At 36.7% G+C, this 26,194-nt stretch overlaps 2 protein-coding genes and 1 long non-coding RNA gene across 7 annotated transcripts in view; 2 read left to right on the forward strand and 1 right to left on the reverse strand.

Moving 5' to 3' along the window:
* LOC135167855 (uncharacterized) overlaps positions 1 to 2,941 on the forward strand; it is a 29,887-nt gene extending 26,946 nt beyond the window's left edge. Inside the window, exons 2-3 of one of the 4 annotated variants that reach the window (XR_010299926.1) lie at positions 580 to 1,004; positions 2,150 to 2,941. The gene's annotated coding sequence lies outside the window, so the exon portion shown is untranslated. Of the gene's footprint in view, positions 1 to 579; positions 1,006 to 2,149 lie in introns of those variants that run through there. The other 3 variants (XR_010299928.1, XR_010299927.1, XM_064131488.1) reach the window with 3 other exon arrangements.
* LOC135167853 (uncharacterized) overlaps positions 1 to 26,194 on the forward strand; it is a 47,940-nt gene that overhangs the window by 11,801 nt on the left and 9,945 nt on the right. The window contains exons 1-2 of one of the 2 annotated variants that reach the window (XM_064131481.1): positions 12,766 to 13,256; positions 20,824 to 21,227. In XM_064131481.1, coding sequence (XP_063987551.1) covers positions 20,934 to 21,227 — 294 coding nt within the window. In that variant the 5' untranslated portion in view covers positions 12,766 to 13,256; positions 20,824 to 20,933. Of the gene's footprint in view, positions 1 to 12,765; positions 13,257 to 20,823; positions 21,228 to 26,194 lie in introns of those variants that run through there. The other variant, XM_064131482.1, reaches the window with a different exon arrangement.
* On the reverse strand, positions 956 to 25,919 carry LOC135167858 (uncharacterized). Its single transcript, XR_010299930.1, has 3 exons — positions 25,472 to 25,919; positions 1,794 to 1,871; positions 956 to 1,072 (listed from the first exon to the last, which is right to left on the reverse strand). It is a non-coding gene; the product is annotated as an uncharacterized LOC135167858 (long non-coding RNA).

Below are 26,194 nucleotides of genomic sequence, written 5' to 3' on the forward strand. Positions count from 1 at the left end.
AAATTCCTTTTTTAAAAATAAAATCAATGAAATATAAAAATGTTCTTTTTTATATTAAAAACGTCTATGAAATCTGCCAAAAAAAACAGTTTTTGCTGGAAAAGTGCCAAGAAAATATTTGCGTAGGAGTTTTCCTTGGAAATTTTTGAAAAATAAATAGAAATAAGGAAAAAACCCAAACAAAAGTCCTATGCAATGGAAAAAATAGTCGAAGAAAACTAAAGTTTCCAGCCCTGGATTAGAAAATAGACAAATAAATTGATTTAACAAAATTTGACAGTGACAGCGAAGTAATAAAAAGTCTGCGTCAAAAACCTCGAGTTTCCTCGCACCATTTTATTTCACATCGAAAACGTTTCTTCCAACCCTCTCTCAATTTCCATTTATTTTCAACAAACTTCAAGACAACTCACTCCCCAAAACTTCCTCTTCCCTTTTTTTTCAAAAATCCATGTTTATTTTTTCCGCTATGAATAAAAAAAAATCAAGATTATCTTTCCCCGGGAAATGCTTTGACCGAAGCTCATTTAAATACCTTAATCTTTCCACCTCAGTAAATATTTTCGTGATACCCTGCAGGTACCAACATGTTTCCCAAAGGTAACGCATGGCATCTGGCAGAAGACTAGGATAGCACACCAGACCCTCTCGCAACAAGTGTAGAGAACGGATTTTCCATTTTTTTTCTACTGCCACTGAAAACGGTTCACTGTTCTTTGAGTGTCCAGCACGTTCCATCTGTCGGCCTCGTCATAGATACTAAACAAGAAATTACTACCCAGACACTCGAAGAGTCCCTCGTTACGGCTCTAACGATCAACATGTGAGTAATCGCACCGGGAGGGAGACGTAATTTTTGTTGATAGTAAATTACACACGAGGAAGTGTCAAGCCATCTGGAAATCGATCAATTCACCTTGAGCTGATGGATTGGTAAAAATGATCGAGTATCTTCGCCAATTAGAATTTATCGTGGTATAAGTTTATTGCCCTCTGTCGAATCGGTGAGAAAATATTCGTTTACTGTTTAGACGTCAGATGTTTTTTGCGTTGAAAAATATCTGTAAAAAATCTTATGTTTCCATTTGATTATTAAATTATAACGTTAAAAAATCTCATGTTTCCATTTGATTATTAAATTATAACTTTAAAACATCTCATATTTCCATTGGATTATTAAATTATAACCTTAAAAAATCTCATATTTCCATTGGATTATTAAATTATAATTTTGAAAAATCTCATGATTCCACTGGATTATTAAATTATAACTTTGAAAAATCTCATGTTTCCACTGGATTATTAAAGTATAATTTTAAAAACTTTCATGTTTCTATTGGATTATTAAGTTATATTGGAAAGGGGTTATTTAAAATAATAATTCTGGAAATAATTGAAACTATTTCTCTACTTTATTACGTAACTCAAATAATTGTGCTTGGAAGACACATCCGCTCTGTACCGATTCCTTAAAGGAACTACTAGATTTACAAAGGGAAACAACACCCTGGACCTTTTAGTCACGTGCTATCAAAAGTCCTATTCATTCCACTTGGTCTACATAATTAAAATCAAACCTAAACATACCTCACACTTCTCAGAATTCCAACCCATAAAAATGTTTCTCATTTTAAAGCATAAACACTCAGAAGAGAATGAGATTGATTTTTGCTTTTTATTCATTTATCTCATAAAAAATCCAACAATTCCTTATAAAATTATAAACAAAAAATGTCTGAATATTTTTTTTGTTATATCAATCGAATGAGAAATACTAGCGAGTAAATACGCACCCCGCACTCCCCAAATTGTGCCTTGGACTGAATAGACGAATCCCTCGCTCGGTTGGTACTCCATCATCCAAAAATCATCTGTAAATAATATTCAAATAATTTCAGATATGAAATCAGGTGGAATGATAGATAAATTATTTATAAAAGTCTATACCCCACACAACCATGTTTCATTTAATTATTCCCTTCCCACAGTTCTTCTTACAACAAATAAATTTAAATACAAAAACTATTACTATTATGTACTGTTATTCGAAAAGTACGCATTTTCACCGCAATTTTCATCAAACAATATATTACTATTGTGATTTTTATTATTATGATTTTTATTATTATGATTTTTATTATTATTCCAGGAAAACACGTTTCTCCTCCCCTCCCATCCAAAAGGACCTCAGGAAGAAAAACAGAAAGTTGAGTGCGAGACTTCCGTGCTTGTATTTTCAAAATTATCAAGAAAATGAAAAAAAATGTTGAAACCTTTTTTGTGTGGAATTTTATAAGGAATAATTTTGTATTTGTGTATTATTTTGCTGCGAGCGATATTTACGAAGATATTCTGGAAAAACGGTCAGAATAACTGTAATTTGTTTAGAATCAAATCAAGTTGAATGCAATGAGAAAGAGATACGCCTCCTAAATTGCAATAAAAAATTATTTCACTGGTGGATAAGCTGAACAGGGTCACTAGGATGTGCGTTATCCACCTCTGGAACATAAAACCCTGGGTAGTTACGTTATGTAAATTTTTATCACCGTTTGGTTACTAAAGAAGAAAGTAGGATCACCGCAGCATATAATATGTCATCTTCTCTGCAGCTGTCATTACGGTTCACAGGCGTTTACCTTCACAAATGCACTTAAATTACCTTTTTGGAAAATTCGAAGATTATGGACGACTGCACTAAATGTTAACAAAACTCAATCACATTTGAAACCGTAATTTTTTGCTGAATTCAATTTTCAATTATGGAAAATTCGACTTTTTCATTGCCGTCAAAGACTTAAATCTGAATTTTTTGTCATTAGACGTCAAACAATCAAAAAATCTTTTGCCCCTTCGTAAAAAATAGTTCAGTTTTTGGGAAACAAGTTCTATTATTTGTTTATAAGAACGCAATGTTAATAAAATATCAATACACTCCGAATTGTAATTTAATAAATACCAACTACGTCGAATTTTCTTCAAAGTTTCCAAGTAATAATTAATAATTAATTGAATAATTTATTGAAAATTGAGGTACTCTAAAGTAGCTCCATTTTCAATAAATTCCAAGATTATCGAAAATTACAGAAATTTTTTAAAAACTTGATCACATTTGAAATCTTCATTTTTATCGCAATTTAATTATCGTTTCTGCTCTTCAAAAAAAAATCAAAAAAACCAGAACTTAACGCAGTGTCTTATGAGAAAATGAAATCTGAATTTTTATCACTAGTCGTTCGAAAAATTGAGGGATTTTTTGACGCTTCGTAAAAGATAATTTATCGATGACAAAACAATTTGTATTATTTGTTTATAAGAAGGAAGTGCTAAAAAAGTATCAATATTTTCTGAAATTTAATTTAAATTGTGCTGACTATGCCTGAATTTTTCGGAATTTTACTCATGCAATTACTTGAAAAATTTGACATCTGAAAATCTTCAAAATCCACGGAACCAGTCAGTAAAATACCGACCTCAAAGTACAGCTACTTTAAAGTAGATCTGAGATTTCCGTAAATTCCAAGAAAATCGTAATCTTTCTCTTAATTTACCTATCGTTATTGTTTTCCAAAAAAATTGTCAAAAATGAGAACTTAACACAGTGTCCCATAGACAATTATCGTGTCTTATTAGAAAAACCAAAATTTCCGTTGCAGTCAGAGATTAAACTCTGAATTTTTTATCATTAAACGTTAAAAAATTACGAAATTTTTTTAGCGCTTCGTAAAAAAATAATCCAAACTTCAGAAACAAGTTCTATTATTTATTTATAAGAAGGAACTGTTAAAAAAAATACCAATACTTCTCGTAAATGAATTCAGATAATGCTAATTATATCTGAATTTTTTCGAATTTCATTTATGCAATTTCTTGTTAAATTTGGCCACTGAAAATATTCATCCGATCCCTAAAATACCGACGTCAGAGCAGAACAACATCAAACCCAGAAATGGACCAAATAATCCGAGCAGATCTTCAAATCCCGTTCGAACTCCATTTCATCAATAGAATTGAGGAATTCATTAGAGAATACGCCCGGAAATACCGACATGACACAAATTGGAGATGAGAACCCTTCGATGCAATAACCCTGAACCGGTTCTCTGCTCTTGAACTCAGCCAATATTATAAATTTGGTGCTCAAACAATTTAATACATTTCCCTGGAATAAATTTTATGGTTCGAAATCCCGTACTGATGTAACTGGGCCACACGTGTGGGTCTCATGTTGTTTTTCTGTGGTTGACACCGTGTACTCGAGTATTTTTGCGTCACTTTGTTGTTTTTGGTAATAAAACGTTATTTTCAATGACATTGAAATGACATTGAATGTGTTTCTGTTGTTGTATTCCACCACTGAAACAATTCCATTTCTAAAAACTTCTTTTATTTTTATAAAAGTATTACAATTTTCAAAAATGATCCACAGTAACTAAGTACTATGTTCTAGAGTGGTCAGGATAGGAGTGCGTATACCTTGAGTGTTACAGGCAATATTGTTACGTGTCCCCCTTCGAATATCATTCATTTGTCTATGATCTGAACTTGGTAAGAAGAACGACTGTCTTTTGGATAACCTTAGTCTTGGTGTGTCTCTCTTCGGAGCTCTTACATGACACGTCGGAATACTTCTTGCAATTAATAAACCGCCCCAAACATTTACCAACCTGTGTCGTTTTTATTCTTCGCTGGATATAACAATATATATATTAGGAGTGTGAATAAGTCTTTACCGTTTTTTTCAAATTTTGAGTCTTTATTGTGAAAAAATGGTTACAAATGAATTATTGAAAGTATTGGCCATCGTCTTCTTGCGTTTGACACGAATCTTCATCAAGCAAAGTCGCCAATTCTTGATCTTCAAAGATTTGCGGCCGCCCGGAACGCTCCTTGTCTTCCACGTCGAAATCACCACTTTTGAAGCGTCGAAACCATCCGCGAACACTTGAATCATCGACACAACCTTCTCCATAAGCTTCCTGAAGCAATCGATGCGCCTCGGCAGCAGATTTCTTCAAATTGAACCAATAAAGTGAAACTTCCCGCAAATGACGTCGACTCGGCTCAAATTTCGACATTTTCACGATATCAAAAATTTATGATGCGAAAAAATTTCAACTAATGTGTTAGTGTGGAATTGTTTACAGATGAATAAGCTTTGATTATGACATATGTAACCATTGAATACTCGCACAGTATTGGTGGCGGCATCTCTTACAAAAAACGGGAAAGACTTATTCACACACCTAATATTATTCGTTGAAAATACTGATTTTCTAAGGAATGTTCTGTCCCGCTATAGGTTTAGGCAGCTGCGTACAATTTAGTGGGTAAAACGCATTTATGAAGGTTATGTAGGAAATCGTGTGTGGGATAATTCGGATTAGGACATTTCCTAGGGAAATTGTATTTAGAGGCTAAGAGTACTTAAGTGTCTCCTTTTTGAAAATAGGTAAGAACGAAGGTACTTAGGTTTTTAGGTTTTGGTATATGAGGAACAAAATAATTGAGGACACACTGTTAATAATCACAACACTAAACTTTAAGATATTGTTATATCCAGCGAAGAATAAAGATAACACAGGTTGACAAATGTTTGGCGCGGTTTATTAGTTACAAGGAGTACTACGATGTGACACGTAAGAGCTCCGAAGAGAGACACACCAAGACTAATGTTAATCAAAAGACAGTCGTGATTCTGACGAAGTTCAGATCATAGACAAATGAATGAGTCTTCGAAGGGGGACACGTAACAATATTATTCATACTCTACTAGTCAAGAGGACACTGTACACGCTATGAAATCTTAGGAAAGACTGAAAACCAAATTGCTAGTCAGGCCCCGATTCACCTCTACTTAGAGAGGGTAATAAATTTTACACCCCCTGAAACTTCGCTGAGAAATTCCATCTTAATAAAAGTTCCAAGGAAAAGACTCCGACAACAATTAAGTTGTAAAACATTTTCTCCAATCTTGAATATGAAAATTCTCCAACGGGTGAATTTTGTCTTCAGGGAAAACCCCAAAATTCAACATTAGGTAATAAAGCTTTTTGCTAAAAACCGGTACCTTCATACTTCGTTACAATACCGTTGATTACTTGTATAAATACTTGAGGCGGTATCCAACACTGTATTTACTTTCATGAAACTCATGAAATTGCGTACATCGTTTCCATTTAGTCGACGACAGTGACAGCCTTAACCTAATAATCCTTCAGTGCGTAATTACGAAAACAACTGTTGTGTATTAATGATTCAAGGGTCGAATAAGTTTTATAAATCCTTTATTCGTGTAAGACACTAAAATCTTTAATAAATGGAGGTTGGTATGAAGGAGTGAGATACTCTTCAGATGGTAGATGTTACTCGTGTAATGAGTGTTTTGGGACTGAACTGGATGTGTCAAGGAGAGGTTTTTTGGAAAAGTGAGGAGTGCGAGGATTGGAGGGATTGAGACCCAAAGGCTCAGGAGACGTTTGGCGCCAGTATTGGGGAGTTTACGTAGAATAAATATTTGTGATGTTTTTAGGGATTACAAATGTTTTCTAAGAATTAGACTTACGTACTACGGTAAATGTATTTATCTCTGTCTTTATTTGGTTAGGTGTGAAAATCAGAGAATATAACACTCGCCATCAGCACGTCCTATAGACCTACCACGAGATCATAAACAATTTTCCGGAGTCATCCTCTATAAAAAGCGACAAGGGTCACTTATCGAGCATTGCCGATATCACGGAAATAATCGATTACGTCATAGTTCTAAAAAAAAGACGTGCCTCCTAAACATCATTAATATTGTTATATCCAGCGAAGAATAAAGACGACACAGGTTGGTAAATGTTCGGGGCGGTTTATTAATTACAAGAAGTATTACGATGTGTCATGTAAGAGCTCCGAAGAGAGACACCAAGACTAATGTTATCCAAAAGACAGTCGTTCTTCTTACCAAGTTCAGATCATAGACAAATGAATGAGTATTCGAAGGGGGACACGTAACAATATGATACCTTAGACAATGCTGTACCTCGCAATTGCATATCAGCATTTGTTTTGTCTCATTCATCGGCTTCCTCTTTTTTGCTGCATTTTCTCCACATAGATACTTTTAGTTTGGCTGTGGTCCTTATTTATCCTCGCATCCTCATATGAGAGCACAGGTGGACCAATTTTTTTAGTGGGCTCCGAACCACTGGATAATTTTTTCTTTAGCTATTTGTAGGTATCAACGTCATAGTTATTAAAAAAAAAAAAGAGTTGCCTCCTGAGCATCACTAGGTGAAGCTTTCGACTATGCTGTACCTCACAATTGCATACCAGCATTTGTTTTGTCTCATTCATCGGCTTGCTCTTTTGCTGTTTTAGGTTTCTCCGCATAGATACTATCAATAGTTTGGCTGTGGTGTTTATTTATTCTCGTATACTCATATGAGAACACGCGTGGACCTACATTTTTAAGTGAGTTCCGAACCACTACGTCATAGTCATAGTCGATCATTTGACAATCGATAATCGATTAGTGAAGAAGCAAAGGCAGAACCGGCATCAATACGGCAGCAGTGGTGGCGCTGGTACCGTAAAAAATCGGAATCGGAATTAAGGAAACGATAAATAAAAACGAGCTAATAAAGCGATGAATAAAACAAATATTTTTAAATTGTCATCTGCAATTCCATGGTTTTAACAGGATTGCACAACAATTAAAAAATGTTGAGAACCATCAGTTACGACTGACCAGTTCCCTAGGAAGTTGCTAATTGAATTAGCTCTGAAATCGAAAGAGAGAAAGGGTCGATAAAATCGACAATGGTTATGAAATTTCACTGGAACCAATTCCCTCGGAATTCTTTACACATCTGCATCAGCATCAAACCATTAATTTCGCAGCAATCGAAGCGAAACTCAAACATTTATTCAACCGTTTCTTCCGCATTCTCCTGTGTCCCAGGCGATTCATTATGAGCGGTTTATGCTGCAGATGAAATATCAGAATTCGGTGACAAAAAAACAATTCTAGAGTTTTGAAAAAAATTATTAAATAATTTCGCGAAATGAATTTACTCAGTAGTGCGAAAAACTGATATATAAATGGTATTTCATCATGATATACTTGAACTTGAACAAATTTATAATTTACTTAAATATTAAATTAATTCGCTCCATAAATTGTTGTATATTAAAGACTCAAGTGTCGAATAAGTTTAAATAATGTTTATTGGTAAAGGGACTCAAATTGTTACAACTGGAGGTGGTAACAAAGGGCTTGTGGTTTTTGGGAAGTTGTAAGGCGTGGGAGGGGTGCACATTTGAGAATGCACATCTCTAATGTTTAGGGATTAAAGATTAAACTTACGTAGGACGTTAAAAGTAGTTGTCTGTTAAGTGAGGTGTTTAAATAATAAGAGCATAAGAAGATATTTTGAAAATTATTAATAATGAGGAGGAGGCTGGGGAGGATGTGAAACAAAGAAGAAAATTTTTGTAACATCAAGGAAATAAGTAATAATAATAATAATAATATTAATAGTGAGGAGTTTGTGAGTTTTCTAATCTGTGGAAAAAATAATTAATAAATTTTGAAGTATAGTGGGTATACCACAAAATTTAACAATTATAGGGAAGACTCGGGCAACATGGGACGCAAGGCACAATGGAATGAAATGGAGGTCTGATGGGGGAAAGAATCGATTGGACGGAGCCATTATTCAATTGTTCAGATTTTCGAAAGTTGATGAAACTTTTTTTAAATTTTTTTATAATGATGGAATCTATAATGTAGGTTATTTCCACTATCATTTTATTACATTGCTCTGCTGTATTCATTGATTTCTTCTACGGTACGTAATTTGTCAAAATTGTAATTTGCATTTTTTTTTTAATTGGCAAACTCACTCTATGAATTTATGGTCATATGCGTCTGAATCCCGCCAGGGACGCTACGCCCCCTGGAACCCCGTAAAAAAGGAAGGAGGGGATTGCTGGCCGGAAGGGAGAAGGGCAACAGGGATGATATCCGTGACGAGAGGGATATCTTTTCCGGAGTTATTTTTTCCCGGAATATTTTTTGCGCCCCCCGTTACCACTTCTTCAGATAAATTTTAACTTTCCCAGATATTCAAACTGGAGAAACGCGATGAGTGAGCTTGGTGAACTTATCTGGGACCACTTTTTGTCCTGCAAATGAGGGCTATCAACGAGAGCATCAGGAAAATTTCACTCAATATCAAATTAATAAACGGTAAAATGGAAGTTTATCTCAAATTTTTTACCGTCAATTTTGTAAATTATTTCCAAGGTCAAAGAGGCCAGGTATATTATTTCTTGCGCAAATTAGTTATTGTTTCAAGTTTTTAGTGGAGAACATGATATGCGCACGGCGAGAAATAATAGTAAACAAAATTACTGTAGTATCGGAAAAAAATATGGGGAAATCCCCAGTGTAAAAATGATAATCTGTCGAATATGATGGACAGATCCTCCGTATTTTATTAAGATAGTACTAGCGCTATAAGATTATATCGTAGTCGTAGCGTAGGTGCGATTTGTGGAGAAACCTCGCAAATAGACATGGATTGGGACAGGAATGCAGGCCTGTACTGTAGAAGCACTTAGAGGGTCATATTTTGTGGGTTTATGAGGCGCACAGATGTGATAGGCGGAAGTCATTGCAGCCAGCGAGGTCCAGGGATGCTAGGACCATGTGATGGCATTAGCACTGAGTCCAGGATTGAGAAGAGAGACAAGGTCAGAGTTGATTTTAAGCAGCGATAGACGATAGACGTGTGGTTAGACGATTAGGACTTAGACGTTTTGTTTTTGTGTGCTTAAGAGTGTCTGAAGAGTGTGTTAAGTGTATTAAAAATAGTGAAGACATAATGTTAACATCAGTCGTACCCATTTCCATAGAACATCAACTGTCTTTATCTTTTTCAAATGTAACCCTACATTACAATTATTTTCCGTAATTTCATGGAATTGAGGAAAATATACGAAATATATTTTCGGACTGGGAACGTGAAAATAGAACTTTTCTCGGTAGTTTAGAGGTAAGAAAACGAGGTTCGGCTGCTCCCGTCATGAAAAATAAGTCCTCGTCTAGAAAAGACTGTCTTCATGGTCCGTGATGACTATTTCCCGACTCAAACTAATGTTTTCAATGTTCGTCGTAATTTGAAAATACGTCTTGAAATAAAAAATGATATTCTGACGATGACTCCGCCATCTTGATGAAGTCTACTTGTCCACAAATTGAACTGTGTAATACGCCGTATCCTCCTAATCTCTTCGAAATTATTATCGTAAATTATGTGATGTGTAATTAACTGCCAATTGGAGATTAATGAACGACGATAAAATTGAGTGACGAATATGTTAGCTAATTTATGACGAGTGATGACAGTGATGTACCTCGTGAAATTCTGGAAGAAGGACAAATTTAGTTTAATGACACTCCACCTGATAAATCGCAAGTGACATATATTAAACGTTATGATAATTTCATGAGATAGCGAGAACATAAAGAATGTGATTCTTTGATGAGCCAGCTCTAACGGTCTATTTCGGTCCCTTCATTACAATTCAGTTGATACAATAAATCGAATTGGGAAAACGCACTTTTTCCTTTTGCAACTTGACAACAAAATTTTTTGATGTCTTTATGATCATACGATAAATATTTTAATCAGAAAAAATAGCGCCCCACGTCCGGAAAAATAGTATGTGATCCGCGCCAAGAACAGTGCGGTCCAAAGGACGACGTGAAATTAGCAGGACGAGCCAAAGGTCACACGATAAGAGTAGAACTGATTTGGAGGAGAGTTTTTCAATAATATTTTTCAACGTCAAATTCAGAACATCTTCAGAAACAAAAATGATCTTCCAAAAATCTCCCAAAGAATCTTTTAGCGTCACTAGAGAGATCTTCTGAAGATCTTTCGATGATTCTTCTGAAGATTTCTGGAGGATCTTTAGCAGACAATTTTTCTACGCAGGCAGCCATGTCATTTTTCCAGAACCTTCTGCGATTTTCATCTGAATATCCTCCGAAAAATTACGATACGGTCAGTTGAATTTTTCCGATTCGATTCCGTAATCACTGAGTGAACTGTGAGTTATTCCGTAATTTTTACGGACCATTTCTCTCCGGGCAGAGAATATTGGTTCCCTCACCTCAGCAGGTTTTTTCCAAATTAAGTAATCGTTGCTCTTGAACTCTAAACTTGATGGACTTGAATTGGATATGAAATCCGATTGTTCGATGAAGTCTAATTGAAAGCGCAACATCAGGATGAATGAATTTCTCAGGTTAGAGTCCTGCGTAGAAAAATTTCTGTGTCGATGATCTTCAAGAAATCTTCAAAAGAATCATCCAAAGATATTCCGAAGATAGCCCTGGTGACCTGATCAGAATCCGTTGAAGTCGTCATGATCTCAGTTTGAGGTAAAAAAAATACTGGACTATCGTATCGTCTTTTGAGTATTTGAATCCTGTCGAGTGGTTCAGAACTGTAGGGTTACTTTTTAAAAAGATAATGACAGTTTATTTTCTATGAAAAAGCGTACCATTTATGTTAACACTATGTCTTCACTATTTTTAATACACTTAACACACTCTTCAGACATTCTTAAGCACACAAAAACAAAACGTCTAAGTCGTAATCGTCTAACCACACGTCTATCGTCTATCGTTACTCAAAACCAACTCTGACTCTGTCTCTCTTGTCAACCCTGGACTGGCCCCTAGCGGCGTCACGTGGTCCTAGCATCCCTGGACCTCGCTGGCTGCAATGATTCCCGCATATCACATCTGTCCTCTCATAAACCCACAAAATATGCCCCTTTAGGTATTTCTATCGTACAGACTCCACTTCCTGTACCAATCCATGTCTATTTGCGGGACTACATAAATTACATTAATTTTAGATTCTTATCGAATATTGATCGGCCAGATTTATCGGTTATTTCGATTGATAGGGATAGGACTCACTGAACCGACTATTTAAAAAAATTGAAGTCTTTGAGATAGTTTTTGAGATATCAAAGAATAACGAAATTTACAAAAGTTGCTATATCTCAAAAACTATTGAATCGATCGAGCTGAAACGACGCATCGAAATAAAACTTAATGACAGCTATCATAAGTTAAAACCGCAGATTTTTAGCTCTAAATTATACCCTATTTCTTTTTTAAAAAGCCCGTATTTTCCCAAAATTCAAAAAATTAATCCTCAAAAACAAATTTCAAATTCAAAATTCTTAAAAAACAAACTCTTTCTGTCACAATTAATCTTGAAAATTCAAAAAATGAATCTTCAAAATAAAATTCTAAATTAAACATTCCTCAACAATAATTTCCTTTTCTTAAAATTAATCTTCAAAATCGCAAATTTTCCAACACACACCCACACACATGATTTAAAAACCTCATTTTTCCGCCTTTCATAACGTTCTCGATAATTAGCAATTGAAATGAGAGAATGAAAAAATTAGTGAAATCCAAAACTTCCAGTCGTAGCCAAAAACAAAAAAAAACTAGACTTGCAAAAACCTATGCTCATGTTTTTTCTCTAAATATATTACTCCATATCACTCCATATATGACACATTTCCGGTGCATAAGACCCCACTCCGTAAAAATCCCGAAACTCTTATTTTTTTTTCCACAAATTCCCATGTGGTTAGAAATAACTGTACTCACGTAGGCGCGAATCACTGAAGACGTTCCCGTGGAATCCCGTTACCGTAGCTCGCAGTATCTCGAGAGCCGCTGAACACTCGAGGGGCCCGACGAGAGGCCCCGAAGAAGATTCGTCGTATGCGTCAGTTGAGTTCTCCCCGGGACTTACCTCCTCCACTTGGGGCCTTCCACACTTGGCCGCCAACGCTCTAGTCCCCAGTGACGTCCTCACGATACAAACGTATCGTCGATTCCGCTCGATACAGTCGAAAATAATCCCCTCGAAGTGAAGCAAACAGATCGATTGTTCCCTCGACCTTGGGAGATTAAATCGTCCCTCAAGGACTAATCGGCAATTTTTTAAAAATCATGTTCAAGTGCAATTGATTAATTAATAAACTCTCAAGAGTTAACGACGCATCATTGTCGCTCCAGTTACGATGCTCTGGTTTTGTTCAAAACTTTAACATAATTAGTCGAAGTGCCGGATTTGTTACTGTGATTATTTAAAATGTGTCTCATGTGGCTGTTGTGATTTCAAAAATATTTTGAGTGACCATGAGTGCAAGGACTAATGGTAATTTTTTTTTTGTATTATTCCTGTCTTTTCAGGACTGCAAATAATTATTTTCTAAATTATTTCTATTCTTCGAGGACTACAAATAATTTTTTTTAGTTAGTCATGTCCTTTGAGAACTGAAAATAATTATTTTTTAAACTATTTCTATTCTTCGAGGACTACAAATAATTTTTTTTCGTTAGTCATGTCCTTTGAGGACTTAAAATAATTATTTCTATTCTTCAAGGACTACAAATAATTTTTTAAAATTAGTCCTATCCTTTGAGGACTTGAAATAATTTTATTTTAATTAGTCCTGCCTTTTTAGCACTAAAAATAATAATTTTTTTATTAATCCTGTCCTTTGAGCACTGAAAGTAATTATTTTCAACTCGAAAAAAGGAAAAAAAAATGACAATTGCAGGATTTGGTGGATGGCGGGGGGAGGGCTTTCATTAATTATTGGTTCAATTAAATAAGAAAATTGATTGAATGTCTGAGGAGAGATGCGCTCGTTGAAACAAATTTTGGAATAATCTCGCTAGTGGCGTCGACTGACCTTCGAAATGAGGATTTAAATGATATGGAAGTGGGACATTTCGACTTTCTTTCATTAATGAATTTCATTTACAATATTTGCATAATTTTTTTGCTGCAGCAGTTCCGCTGAAGTATTTTGGGGTAATCGTATGAACATGTTTTTTATATCAATCGACTTATCATCGAATAGCTCTTATCGATATCGATTAATCGTTGGAACTGATGTACAGTAAATTTCGAACGTTTTGTGATTTTTGAAGAGCGAAAAATTGCGCGAATTATCTGTTGGAGCACAATGTGAAACGTCATTTCCATAAATGCAAAGGTCGGGGGAAGAATCCGAGGATTGGGAGTCGGTAAAAATCGAGAAAGCTTAAAAAATTAATCGAGTTTATTTTACAGTTGAAAAATGCAGTTGTAACAGCGCGAATGCGTGAGCGGTAAAGCCGAAAAGAGAAATAGAGAAATTTGCGCTAATTTTCATGGTTCGTCTGCTCACTCATCGGTCGCAGATTCCATGATAAATGCACTAATGAAAATGATAATAGGCTCTTACATCCCGTCATCAATGATTTTTTTATTTATTTTAACCCAAAATTTATTGATTGTCTTCGGCAAAATGTCTGATTGATGAAGAGAAAATTTGTAGAATTCTATTAGTAAAGAAATAGTTTAATAAAAATTGCGCGACAGTTCGGTAATTTTAGAGTTGAAATAAAGGGCCGAGGAAAATTAGGACGCGTTTAATGAGAAATGGAAAACAGTGCGAGTTACGTAATTTTTAGGGAGCAGTCGGTACTTTTTATTGGATGAAATAGATCGCGCGGGGCAACGCCCTTTAATTATGGAAATGTAGGGTTACTTTTTAAAAAGATAATGACAGTTTATTTTCTATGGAAAAGGGTGCAATTGATGTTAACACTACATCTTCACTATTTTTAATACACTTAACACACTCTTCAGACACTCTTAAGCACACAAAAACAAAACGTTTAAGTCGTAATCGTCTAACCACACGTCTATCGTCTATCGTTACTCAAAACCAACTCTGACTCTGTCTCTCTTCTCAACCCTGGACTGGCCCCTAGCGGCGTCACGTGGTCCTAGCGTCCCTGCACCTCGCTGGCTGCAACGATTTCCGCATATCACATCTGTCCTCTCATAAACCCACAAAATATGACCCTTTAGGTACTTCTATCGTACAGACTCCACTCCCTGTACCAATCCATGTCTATTTGCGGGGTTTCTCCATAAATAGCACCTACGCTACGACTACAATATAATCTTATAGTCGTAGTACTATCTCAATAAAATATCGTGGACATCTGTCGATCATATTCGACAGATTATCATTTGTACACTGGAGTTTTCCCCTTTATTTTTCCCGATACTACAGAAATGAGGGGTGAAAATTTCAAAATTTAATGAATTCTGAATTCAAATTAACCGCCTCAGGTGAGTAAACCAATGGGGGATGGGTGTGATAGTTTATCGAAATATCGATAGTATCGATATTTGTTATTTTTCGAGTAGGACGAGATGAAAGACGCGGAAATAATAAAAATAGTAACTGAAAATTTGAAAATTGACTGGTCAGACTTTCGAGATATCGATATTATCGATATTTGGTCTGTTTAGAGTAAGAGGAGTTCGAACGTTCGCTTCAAGGCGATGAGTTTTCTTTTACGAAATTATTAGTGTTCATTTCCACTGTTGCTACGTATTATTTCTAAATTTTTAAATCTGCGCCCAATAGCAAAAAGGGTCCCAATAAGGTCGAAATACTCTAAAAAAAAATAGAAAGTTTCTGAATTTTAAACACTAACAGAAACCGTCCAATCGTTCTCGAAAAAATCTTCAAGTTCAACGTCTCAGAAAATTAATTCTGATGTTTGTATTTTATGACGTTCATTATAAATTATTGGATTATGGTATTAAATAAGCAAACACATTTGTAAACGTTCAGAAATGATTTCAATTTTGATTAGCTCTAAGACTTGACAGACAGAAGGCACTTGACACACTGAATATCTACAAGAGACTGAAGAGGTATTACAAGTTAGACTCAGTTGCCTCGGAGAGGGTAATATAATTTCCACCCCCTGAAATATTTCCTTTTTTTCTTTGTATGACTCCTTCTGGTCAGCAGATGTATTTTGGAAATATCCAAATGTTATAAAAACTAAGGACGAACTGTAAACATTTTCCTTGATTTTACAACAAGGGAAATCCCGATGATGTGGCTATAAATCATTCTTACTTACCCCTTTTGAGTACAGCTGGAGCCGATATATCGGCTCCCGGCACTAAAAGAGGTAAATGAGAAAATAAAACTTAGAAAGAGTGAATTTTGGACTCGGAGAAATCCCCGAAAATCAACATAAATTAAATCTAGGCCATCAATGATTTTATGACAGAAACAAAAATCTTTATCCTCAGTTATGATTTGACGCGGTGTTTAATTACGACAATTAGAAGATTCAAATCCATTTTGTTAAATATTGAACGGTTTTATAGCAAAAAATCAAAAAACCAAAAATGCAGTGAAAGCCAAAAACTCAAAATGTATTGAGAGGAACTAAATAGTTTCCCAATTAAAGTACTATTTATTTCCACAAAAATTGTATCGCACGATATAAGAACGACTTTTTCCCCCTAAAAGCTGTAATTTATTAAGGAACTGAGTGGAAGATCTTCTGAATGGTGAAACGCTCGTTTCATCTTTCCCCAGATGATCTCTCGCTCCAACTCATGAACAATTTTCCGCAGAAATGCCAGACTAATTTGTGCAGAGAAATCCAGAAGAAAATCGATAACATCCTGTGATAAATCAGTTTTTCAATCGAAACATTACTACGACTTTTCAATTGCGATGAACCGAAGGTACTATTCAAGTAAAGAAGAACTAATTGAATCGGGTATGCTCATTATTCAATTAAATTCTAATTATCGGAAGACATTTCGGAGACGTGAAAGAAAGTTTCAATTACACGGAATCATCGATAAGATCTCCCATAACCCTCGGATCTTTCCGGAAAATTCATTCGAAGCAAATGAGTGCGTCAAATTTTCTAAGACATAAGTGTGTTTAGGAGCGTATGGGCATACGACACGAGACCTTCACACATTCGTTGAAATCGCGTATAAGCTGCGCACGCGAAATTAGACGGATTTGCCTTGAAATAATAAAGGGAATGTTGCACTTGTGAGATATAAAGTTTATTGTACCAAGTTCATATTGTGGACAATAGATTAGAAGAGACTACTCCTTCCTTCGAATGTTCGAATGTAACTAACTCAAAACTAATTTTACAAACCCATTCAGGGTCTCGCCTACTTCTTCTGGCACGAGGGATCCACATTAAGTTTAAATTTTCTTATTATTTGGTTGTATAAACTAATCCAAACTAAAGTAGTTAATGGTCAGGTTATGGTATTACCTGATCCTTGGTAACGTCAAACGGGACTTTATGGCATGGCCTAAGTGAAGAACGCATGCAGCCAACATTTATTTTACAACATGTCCTAGGAGATGAGCTTTGGAATTTTATACAATTTAATAACTATTGCTTCAAATGCCCCGATACTGAATTATATAAAATAATCGCGTTTAAACAGATAGGGATATCCCAACAAAGTGATTTTTCCGGTGAATTTCCCCGGCTGGAATCAGTAGATCAGATGTCAGGTCATGTGGTACCTGACGCGATCATTTTAAGGGAAATTAGAAGGGGAATGACCAGGTGCAGCTGGGCCTTACAACCCCGAAGAAGAGTCACCAACTATTTTAAAAGACTCCCGTGTGGTGAAGAAGAAACGGATACTCCCGTTCTGAACGACTGCGACAGGTACGATCTTCCGAGAGAGAAGTACATGAAGCGGTTGGGCATGAGCGTGATGAACGTACAAGAGCTTGCTCAAGATGAAAAATCATTTCGGATCTTTCAGGACTTTGCAAACGATTTGCTTACAGAGAAAATAGCCATGGAAGCTCAGGAACTCGAGTTACAAAAGTCCCCAGGGGAGGGCGCGTAGTGGGGGCAAGCTAAACCCTCAAAAATCCCTTAGTAATAAAGAAAATACAGAGACACGCGCAAATAGGCGGAGAACAACAAACATTCAGTGGTTCGGAACCCACTTAAAAAATGTAGGCCCACTCGTGTTCTCATATGAGGATGCGAGGATAAATAAACACCACAGCCAAATTGACAGTATGAATGTGGAAAAACTTAAAAACAGCAAAAAGAGGAAGCCGATGAATGAGACAAAACAAATGCTGGTATGCAATTGTGAGGTACAGCATAGTCGAAAGCTTCACCTAGTGATGCTTAGGAGGCAACTCTTTTCTTTTTTTTTTTATTTTTTTATTTCCAACCCAAATATGGAAAATAAATAATAATAATATGGAATATGGTTTTTTCTCTTTTTTTTCATTTTTTTACTATCACGCTAATTACCCGGTACATTTAAATAATATGATGATTATAAAATAATTTCTAAAATAACGGTCCATTCAATTCTGCAGTGCAACGGCATTGAGTTCTGTCGTACATTCAATTTTGTAGTGCTGTATACCTACATATCTACATATGAAGAATTAATAGCGGACCTCAAATAAACTCCTATAATCCTCCGGGTCTTTCACCAATAAAACATCTGGAGTCTGTTTCGAAAATCCTCTGGGTCCTTCCCCAATAAAACTTCTGGGCCTTTCCAAGATAATCCTCCGAACTTTTCCCCAATTAACTATATTCTCCCATTGGTCACGCATCCCTCCAGAGACAGAGTTCCTATTGCCTCACTAGAAAATATTCCCTCCAACGAACCAGAAGGACAAACTCTTTAATAGAAGACCTCCACATTTTTCTTCAGTAGTAGATATCCATTCGGCATAGACCAACTAACTATTTGTCAGCAAGATATCCACAGAAGTGGTATTTTAGGCCGAAAATAAAGATTTCGTAGAATAGAACGTTCTTACCTTCTCGTTTACAAGTAAACGAAAAGGCACTTTTCGATACGGGCTGAACATGTCATCAGTGACAAAAAAGTACATTATGTCATAAGGGCGACAAGCGGCGGTTCGTGAGGGGTGTGAAATTTTCTGCACGCAGTATGATAACCCTGCGACTACGGCGATCCACATCTTTGACTTACTATGCCTCGTCCAGCAAACGTCCCACGACTTACGAACCAACGCTATCGCCCGGATAGCATATACTATTTTTCGTCTTGAAGGTCCCAGGAAGTGTCGGAGGGGGTCCAGGAGGACGGAGCCTCCCCGCCCCTATAGAAATAAAGAAAAGCAGAAGTTACTTTTTTTAATATATCCTAAACATTTCTTTCAAACTCTCGCGAAGTACAACTTCCTGGATTAATAGGGCTCGTGCTAATCACCATAGCCTCGCTGAGTCTTTAGCAAATGTGGCCACACTGTAGAAGGTTTGAACCACATCTTCTGGCAATCTCTCTTATATAGCCAAGAAAGAGACACGATGATTTTATCCCTATGCAACTATAATGGTTTCCCACCATATCATATAAGATATTTCCTACGCTCAACGAATCTCTTACTTGTGAAAATTATTAATGGATTTGTTCATAAATGCCAAATCTGTATTTAAAATAGATTATAAAATAACTCATTGTAACTCACTATACCATCATTTTCATATACTCCGTATATGTGTGTATTTATTGTAGCATAATAAACCCATCGGTTTCAGAATGCTTAAATAAAATTTTTAAAAATATTTCTTCCATTTTAGACCTATTTTGCACAACTTTTTTCAACCTTAAATGTGAGAAAAAATAACTCTTTGGCCACTCTTCCACGCACGACAACAAATATGGCTACTGCCAGGGGAATAGGTTGTAGAGGTCGCTTCGGGCGCTGTAACTCATACCGGACTATTTTCCCGAACATTTTCCCGAACACGGAGCGCATACCCACGCAATTACAGTGTCTTAGGGCTCATTGTGACTTGCACTTATCGCTCGTTGAATGAGTGAGATATACCGTGTGTAGAGCACCGATTGTAGAAGTACAAGGTTAAATGCCATTTATTCCCTCCCAGTAGAGGTCCAGTAAGCGCCCAGGTGATGATAAATCCGCGTCGTTCCTTAAATTTAAAGCACTTATGGGTATTTTATACCCGGACGTAATATGGTTATCTCACAACTTCCATTCTCATAGTAAACTGGCCACAAGTGAAAATTATGCCATGAAAATAATGATTTTGTGATACACATTTGTGCTAAAAGTTATACAAAATTAGTTTTTGTATTTCGTCAGAAACAACGATGACGATGAGTGAATGAATGAATGAGACCAACCAGCTCTCGTTGTCGGGGACGAGACTCGTGGCGCAGGAACCCAGTAATCTTCTCCGAGTAACCCTTGCCCGGTTGGAGATATGAATGAGAATTAGCGTCTTCTTCTTCTCCTCTATTTCTTTTAATCCCAAATACCCTTATCCACCTTTCACATGATGGGTGTCAGCTGACACCATGGACCACCGCCCCGATGTTCCCCGCGGGAGCTCTACCTGTGTCACTCACTTGTGGCTCGTCGCCGTCATGGTTGCTAAGTGTCCTTCGGCGATCTGAACTAGCCGACAGTATGGATTTTTCCCAACCCCCCATGGCAGTGGGTAATGGCCTAAGTGTTTGATATCATGTAAGCAGAGTAGATTAATAGGCCATGCGAGCTTTCCGAAAACCATAACCTGGCAATGTTGTTTGCATAATAACGCATTGAGTGCAGCAATACTGAGCCCCAATGAATCACTCGAAGAATCAAAAAGCTGCCAATAAGCGTAAAAAATCGAAGATAATCCGTAAAACTGATAACCGTTAGTGTCCGCGATGCTGACGCATTTGAATAATGTTAACAGGATTAATTTAACGGTCCATTGAATTCCGGAGGCTGTCTATCCACATAAATGTGGTTTGAAAGCCACTGGAGCCACTCGAACACCCCTGCAGCCCACGCACATCCTCAGTCATTTTTCACCACTTTATTAATCCTTTTTCCTTGAGGCAGGTGCATCAACATCCTGGGGTGTGGCGGAAGTCTTCCAGATTGGATGATTGGAGTGAAATAGCGGCTTCACAATATCACAAGAACCACAAGCAACGAGGAATAAATAAAATATGAAAATGTCTTGCTCCGAGGAGAGCTTCCGTTTGAATGATGCGGTATCAGTCTGTTCAATGAGGAGTAAAGCGATGATCGATGCCCTCTTCGAGGACACCCGATCCATTTGCAGTTCTACGTATTCAGGGTGGTATGCGAGTGCTCGGGGGTGCTCGATCAACCATGAGGACACAAGTACCGAGGGCATCAAAAGAGCCAACTGTGCTGTCCAGGCCAGGATCGAGGCGATGTTTGCGTCAGTTGAAGCCGAGACTGGAAAAGCTGGTGAATGTGCTGCGGCGATACTTCCGGTGAGTTTTTTTTAATTGATTTTTTGGTTTTGTAAATCGCGATACATTGGTTCGAAGCGCGGCATTGCCGACAGTCGGCCGGGGGTAGGCCAAGATCGGCGAAGAGTGGGTCGTGTCTAAAGATACCTCGGGTGTAAAGCGCGGCAGGGCCGACAGTCGGCCGACGGTAGGCCAACATTGGCGAAAAGTAGACCGAATCTCGAGATATCGAGGGGCGAAGGGAGACATCGCCGACATTCAGCCGACATTAGGCCAACAGTGGACCAAAACTCGAGATATCGACATGCGAACTGAGGCATTGCCGACATTCGGCCGACACTAGGCCAACAGTGGGCCGAGACTCGAGCTATCGAGGTCCGAAGCGAGACATCACCGACAGTCGGCCGACGGTTGGTCATTCCTCGTCTCTATTGGCAGGGTACGCTACCACCTACCCTGCTAAGAGTATGCAGGGGTGGAGCAACCCTGATTGTTGGCAGAGTAGGTGAGGGTAGCGTCCAGAGTGAAAATTCAGGTTAGGTACCCCGAGTTAGGATCAGTAACTGATCCGACGGTAGCCAGCTTTCATATCATCAAATCAGTCCTCATCAGGAATTGATCAGGTCAGTCATCCAGTAGATTTTGCCAAAAGTAATGGCAGCAGCTCTAGAGAGAGCCTGATCAGAATCTGATGAAGTGGACATGATCTCAGTACGAGTCGAAAGAACGTTAGACGCAGTAACATCCGGATATTTACTGACATCATCGGGTGATTAGCTGTAATATCATACTGATGTATCTTAAAACGCGACGAAGTTGCAAAATATACTTTTTTCGTCTGGCTCTAATTTAATTGCAATCTCATATGGGATCGATTCACCGATCAGTCGTTCACATCACAAGTGGATATATAAATTCTGAATAGATTCAGTCCTCCCAAGCATCATTCGAACTGGATCAAATGATTTCATCAGATTCAGATCAATTTCATCTGATTAAATTCCGACGGGAAATCCTGTTACACAATTGGTCAGAACTTGATCCAATTATTCCATCACTTTGTGCACTGCTTCAATAACTTGTATAAATCTCGGCAACTTTTATATTCAACACCAGAAGCTCCTAACGAAAAAATCTGCCAGGAACATTGAATTAATGGGACTCCCGACGTTCACCGAAATGCCTGTTTGCCATTTTGTGAAAATAAATTTGTCGGAAGTCATTGAATACTTTATAATCTCCAGGAAGACGCTATTATGACTAATTAATTCTATTAACTTTCGAGTCGAGTATTTAAATGAATGAGGGAAGAGGGAACGGTTGAATGAGCCCTCAATTATCAAGAGATTTGCACATTTCCGGTGATAAATAAATTCTTAATTAACCGCTAATACACCGTAAATAAATTATCTCATTTGTTTTCCCTCATTTACCGATGGTTTCTGTCCATCCCTAACATTCTCGAGACTAAACATATACATATATAATATATATAATAAAATATATATATATATATATATTATTACTATTATTATATTAATATTATTAAATACATTTTAATTTCAGTTAAATAATATATATATATACAATGAAAATCAATAACAAGATATTACTTGATAATAATTGTGAAAATAATTATTATTTATAATACATAGGGAATACTATTCAACCCCAATTACAATATACATATAATATTAGGAGTGTGAATAAGTCTTTCCCGTTTGTTTCAAATTTTGAGCCTTTATTGTGAAAAAATGGTTACAAATGAATTATTGAAAGTATTGGCCATCGTCTTCTTGCGTTTGACACGAATCTTCATCAAGCAAAGTCGCCAATTCTTGATCTTCAAAGATTTGCGGCCGCCCGGAACGCTCCTTGTCTTCCACGTCGAAATCACCACTTTTGAAGCGTCGAAACCATCCGCGAACACTTGAATCATTGACACAACCTTCTCCATAAGCTTCCTGAAGCAATCGATGCGCCTCGGCAGCAGATTTCTTCAAATTGAACCAATAAAGTGAAACTTCCCGCAAATGACGTCGACTCAGCTCAAATTTCGACATTTTCACGATATCAAAAATTTATGATGCGAAAAAATTTCAACTAATGTGTTAGTGTGGAATTGTTGACAGATGAATAAGCTTTGATTATGACATATGTAACCATTGAATACTCGCACAGTATTGGTGGCGGCATCTCTTACAAAAAACGGGAAAGACTTATTCACACACCTAATAATATTAATATAATAATAATTATTATTATACTGTTGCCTACCGATCACTGAACTAGCGAGTGAAATTTCCTTGGTAAAGACAACCAGTTATTATTTCCATATCGAGACACCAAATCTTCATCGACACGCAATGCGAATCTACGCACGAGATGAGGCGCCTTGTTTTAATAGAAGATCGACATACGATAAATATCGAGATACTCTTTCTTACATTTCGAGATACGAGAGACTTCCTCCGGCGCTCTCACCAGTCGTAAAAAGGTAGACGAGACGGAATTTAAAACTGATTCTAGTCTCATTGTTGTCTCCTTTCTCCTTGCAAAATTAAAACTTCACTTTCATTATCTTCGTCCGTTAATCATTGCAGTCAACTCGTCAATATCGATTGCTGGAAAGTGACGATTACGGGAGAACGAGCGATGGGGAGATTTTTTTCGTGGATGGAGATGGAAATGCGATGAAAATTTAGTAGCGAAGGGGGAAAAGGAGATCAGTCGATAAAATTTGGTTGAATATTTAGTTAGTGCTTATGAAATAAGTCCGCCAACATCATTTATATCTTATAAACAAATAAAACTTATTTTCCAAGCGGTGGATTTTTTAAAAATCGAAGAGAATTGGAATTAATTAGAAAACATTTTTTCTTTAAGTGGCAACATGAGACTCAATTTTATAATCCCATCAGACTCGGTGCTCACTATTCAAGGTCATTTAGTTATTATTTATAAAATAAGTTCCCCACCACCTGTTGGAATATCCCCACCCAGCCTTAAGAACCCTTAGCCCTCTCAACTTTTTTTTCCATTTCAAAAATCCCTTTAAATCGTCTCATTACAAAGCAATTCCTATAAAATCGAAATCCATCGAAAACTACTGAAAATCGATTAATTAATCAACAAAATAATTGAGCAGTTGCGCAAATTTAAATTTCAACAACAACAAAACATAAAAATGTTACGTTTCTCCGAGTCAATCCGCTCGATAATTTTCTCCAAAATAGAAAAAAACTGGAATTTTGGCTAAAAGAGTCCGGAAAATCCTTCCACTAAAAGAAAAATATAATTTTGCAAAATAATATTCATTTTAAACAAACACAGGCCCGAAATTTCCGTTAGGAAATCCGCTTCAAATTATTGTCAGAAGACTATTTAATTAGCAAAATTATATTTTTCTCTCACTGTAACTAACGTATCATAAAAAAAATTTCACAACAGTTTTCATTTCCAAATGAACTTCCTGAACTCTTCACACGACGACGACATTTCATTTCGAGCGGCTCCACGACTAGAGTTCATTTCTTCACACATGTAATCAGCAATTAACGTCAGTTGATTTATTACTCAAGGTTGAAACTCGTTCCTTTTTATTCAGCAGTCATGAATAGTCTAGCTAATGAAACCTCAATACAAACTTTAATTCTAGGTCAGTTGCAGACTAGCTTCAGCGAAAAGTAAATTTTATATTGAAATAAACTCTCGTTCGTTGATAGAAAATGATTTTAGCGATAAAACAAACGTTTTCTGATGGGCTTTTATGGATTTTCACCCATTTTGGGGCATTTGGAGAGTTCTCCTTTGCAGTGAAAAATGAAGATTTGATTCTTTTAAGGAGAACAGCAAATACGAAAGCTCACCAGATGCGCAAAGAACCGAAGAAAGTTTGTACTTTCTTAGTTTGAATTCATCAGCACACGTGAATCCTTATTTATTTATGCTCACGTCCTCTCGTCACTTTCATTGCGTGATCAGCAAGCCATAACGACTGTGGATGTGAATATATATGTGTACACATGAGTATATATATGAGAATTCGTGGAGTGATAGAAAGAGTTAATTTTACGAAGAGAATTTTTGTAGTGGAGTGGTAAAAATAGAAAAGTCACTTATGACTATGGACCAGTTTTTGGTGAATATCTCAAAATCTAGGAGAGTGTTGGAGCCCTGTATGTGTGCACATGATTATTTTATATATTCAGTATCGAGGCATTTGAAGCAATAGTTATTAAATTGTATAAAATTCCAAAGCTCACCTCCTAGGACATGTTGTAAAAGAAATGTTGGCTGCATGCGTTCTTCACTTAGGCCACGCCATAAAGTCCCGTTTGACGGTACCAAGAGTCAGGTAATACCATAACCTGACCATTAACTACTTTAGTTTGGATTAGTTTATACAACCAAATAATAAGAAAGTTTAAACTTAATGTGGGCCCCTCTTGCCAGAAGAAGTAGGCGAGACCCTGAATGGGTTTGTAAAATTAGTTTTGAGTTAGTTACATTCGAACATTCGAAGGAAGGAGTAGTCTCTTCTAATCTATTGTCCACAATACGAACTTGGTACAATAAACTTTATATCTCACAAGTGCCACGTTCCCTTTATTATTTCAAGGCGAATCCGTCTAATTTTGCGTGCGCAGGATATACACGATTTCAACGAATGTTTGAAGGTTTCATGTCATATGCCTATACACTTCATTTGAGCTTCCGAGGTTAGTTCGTTGATCTACTGACCCGAGGTGTCGCTCCGGAATTTTGGGCATTGGTCGTCTATCATCGTTTACCGACTGCCGTTATTATTTCACGTTTCCAACAATACTTTTTTGTGAAGCGAATTAAGAGGTGCGAGATATATTATAATAAAAACGAAGGTATCGTTCTTAGATTCGGAGATATTCGTCAAAAACTGGACGTAGAGATGAGCCAATTTATCTCCTGCTAGCAATTCACTACTCATTTCATTTGGACGACGGATCATT

The sequence above is a fragment of the Diachasmimorpha longicaudata genome, chromosome 12 (genome assembly GCF_034640455.1).
Source record: "Diachasmimorpha longicaudata isolate KC_UGA_2023 chromosome 12, iyDiaLong2, whole genome shotgun sequence".
Classification (NCBI taxonomy): Eukaryota; Metazoa; Arthropoda; class Insecta; order Hymenoptera; family Braconidae; genus Diachasmimorpha; species Diachasmimorpha longicaudata.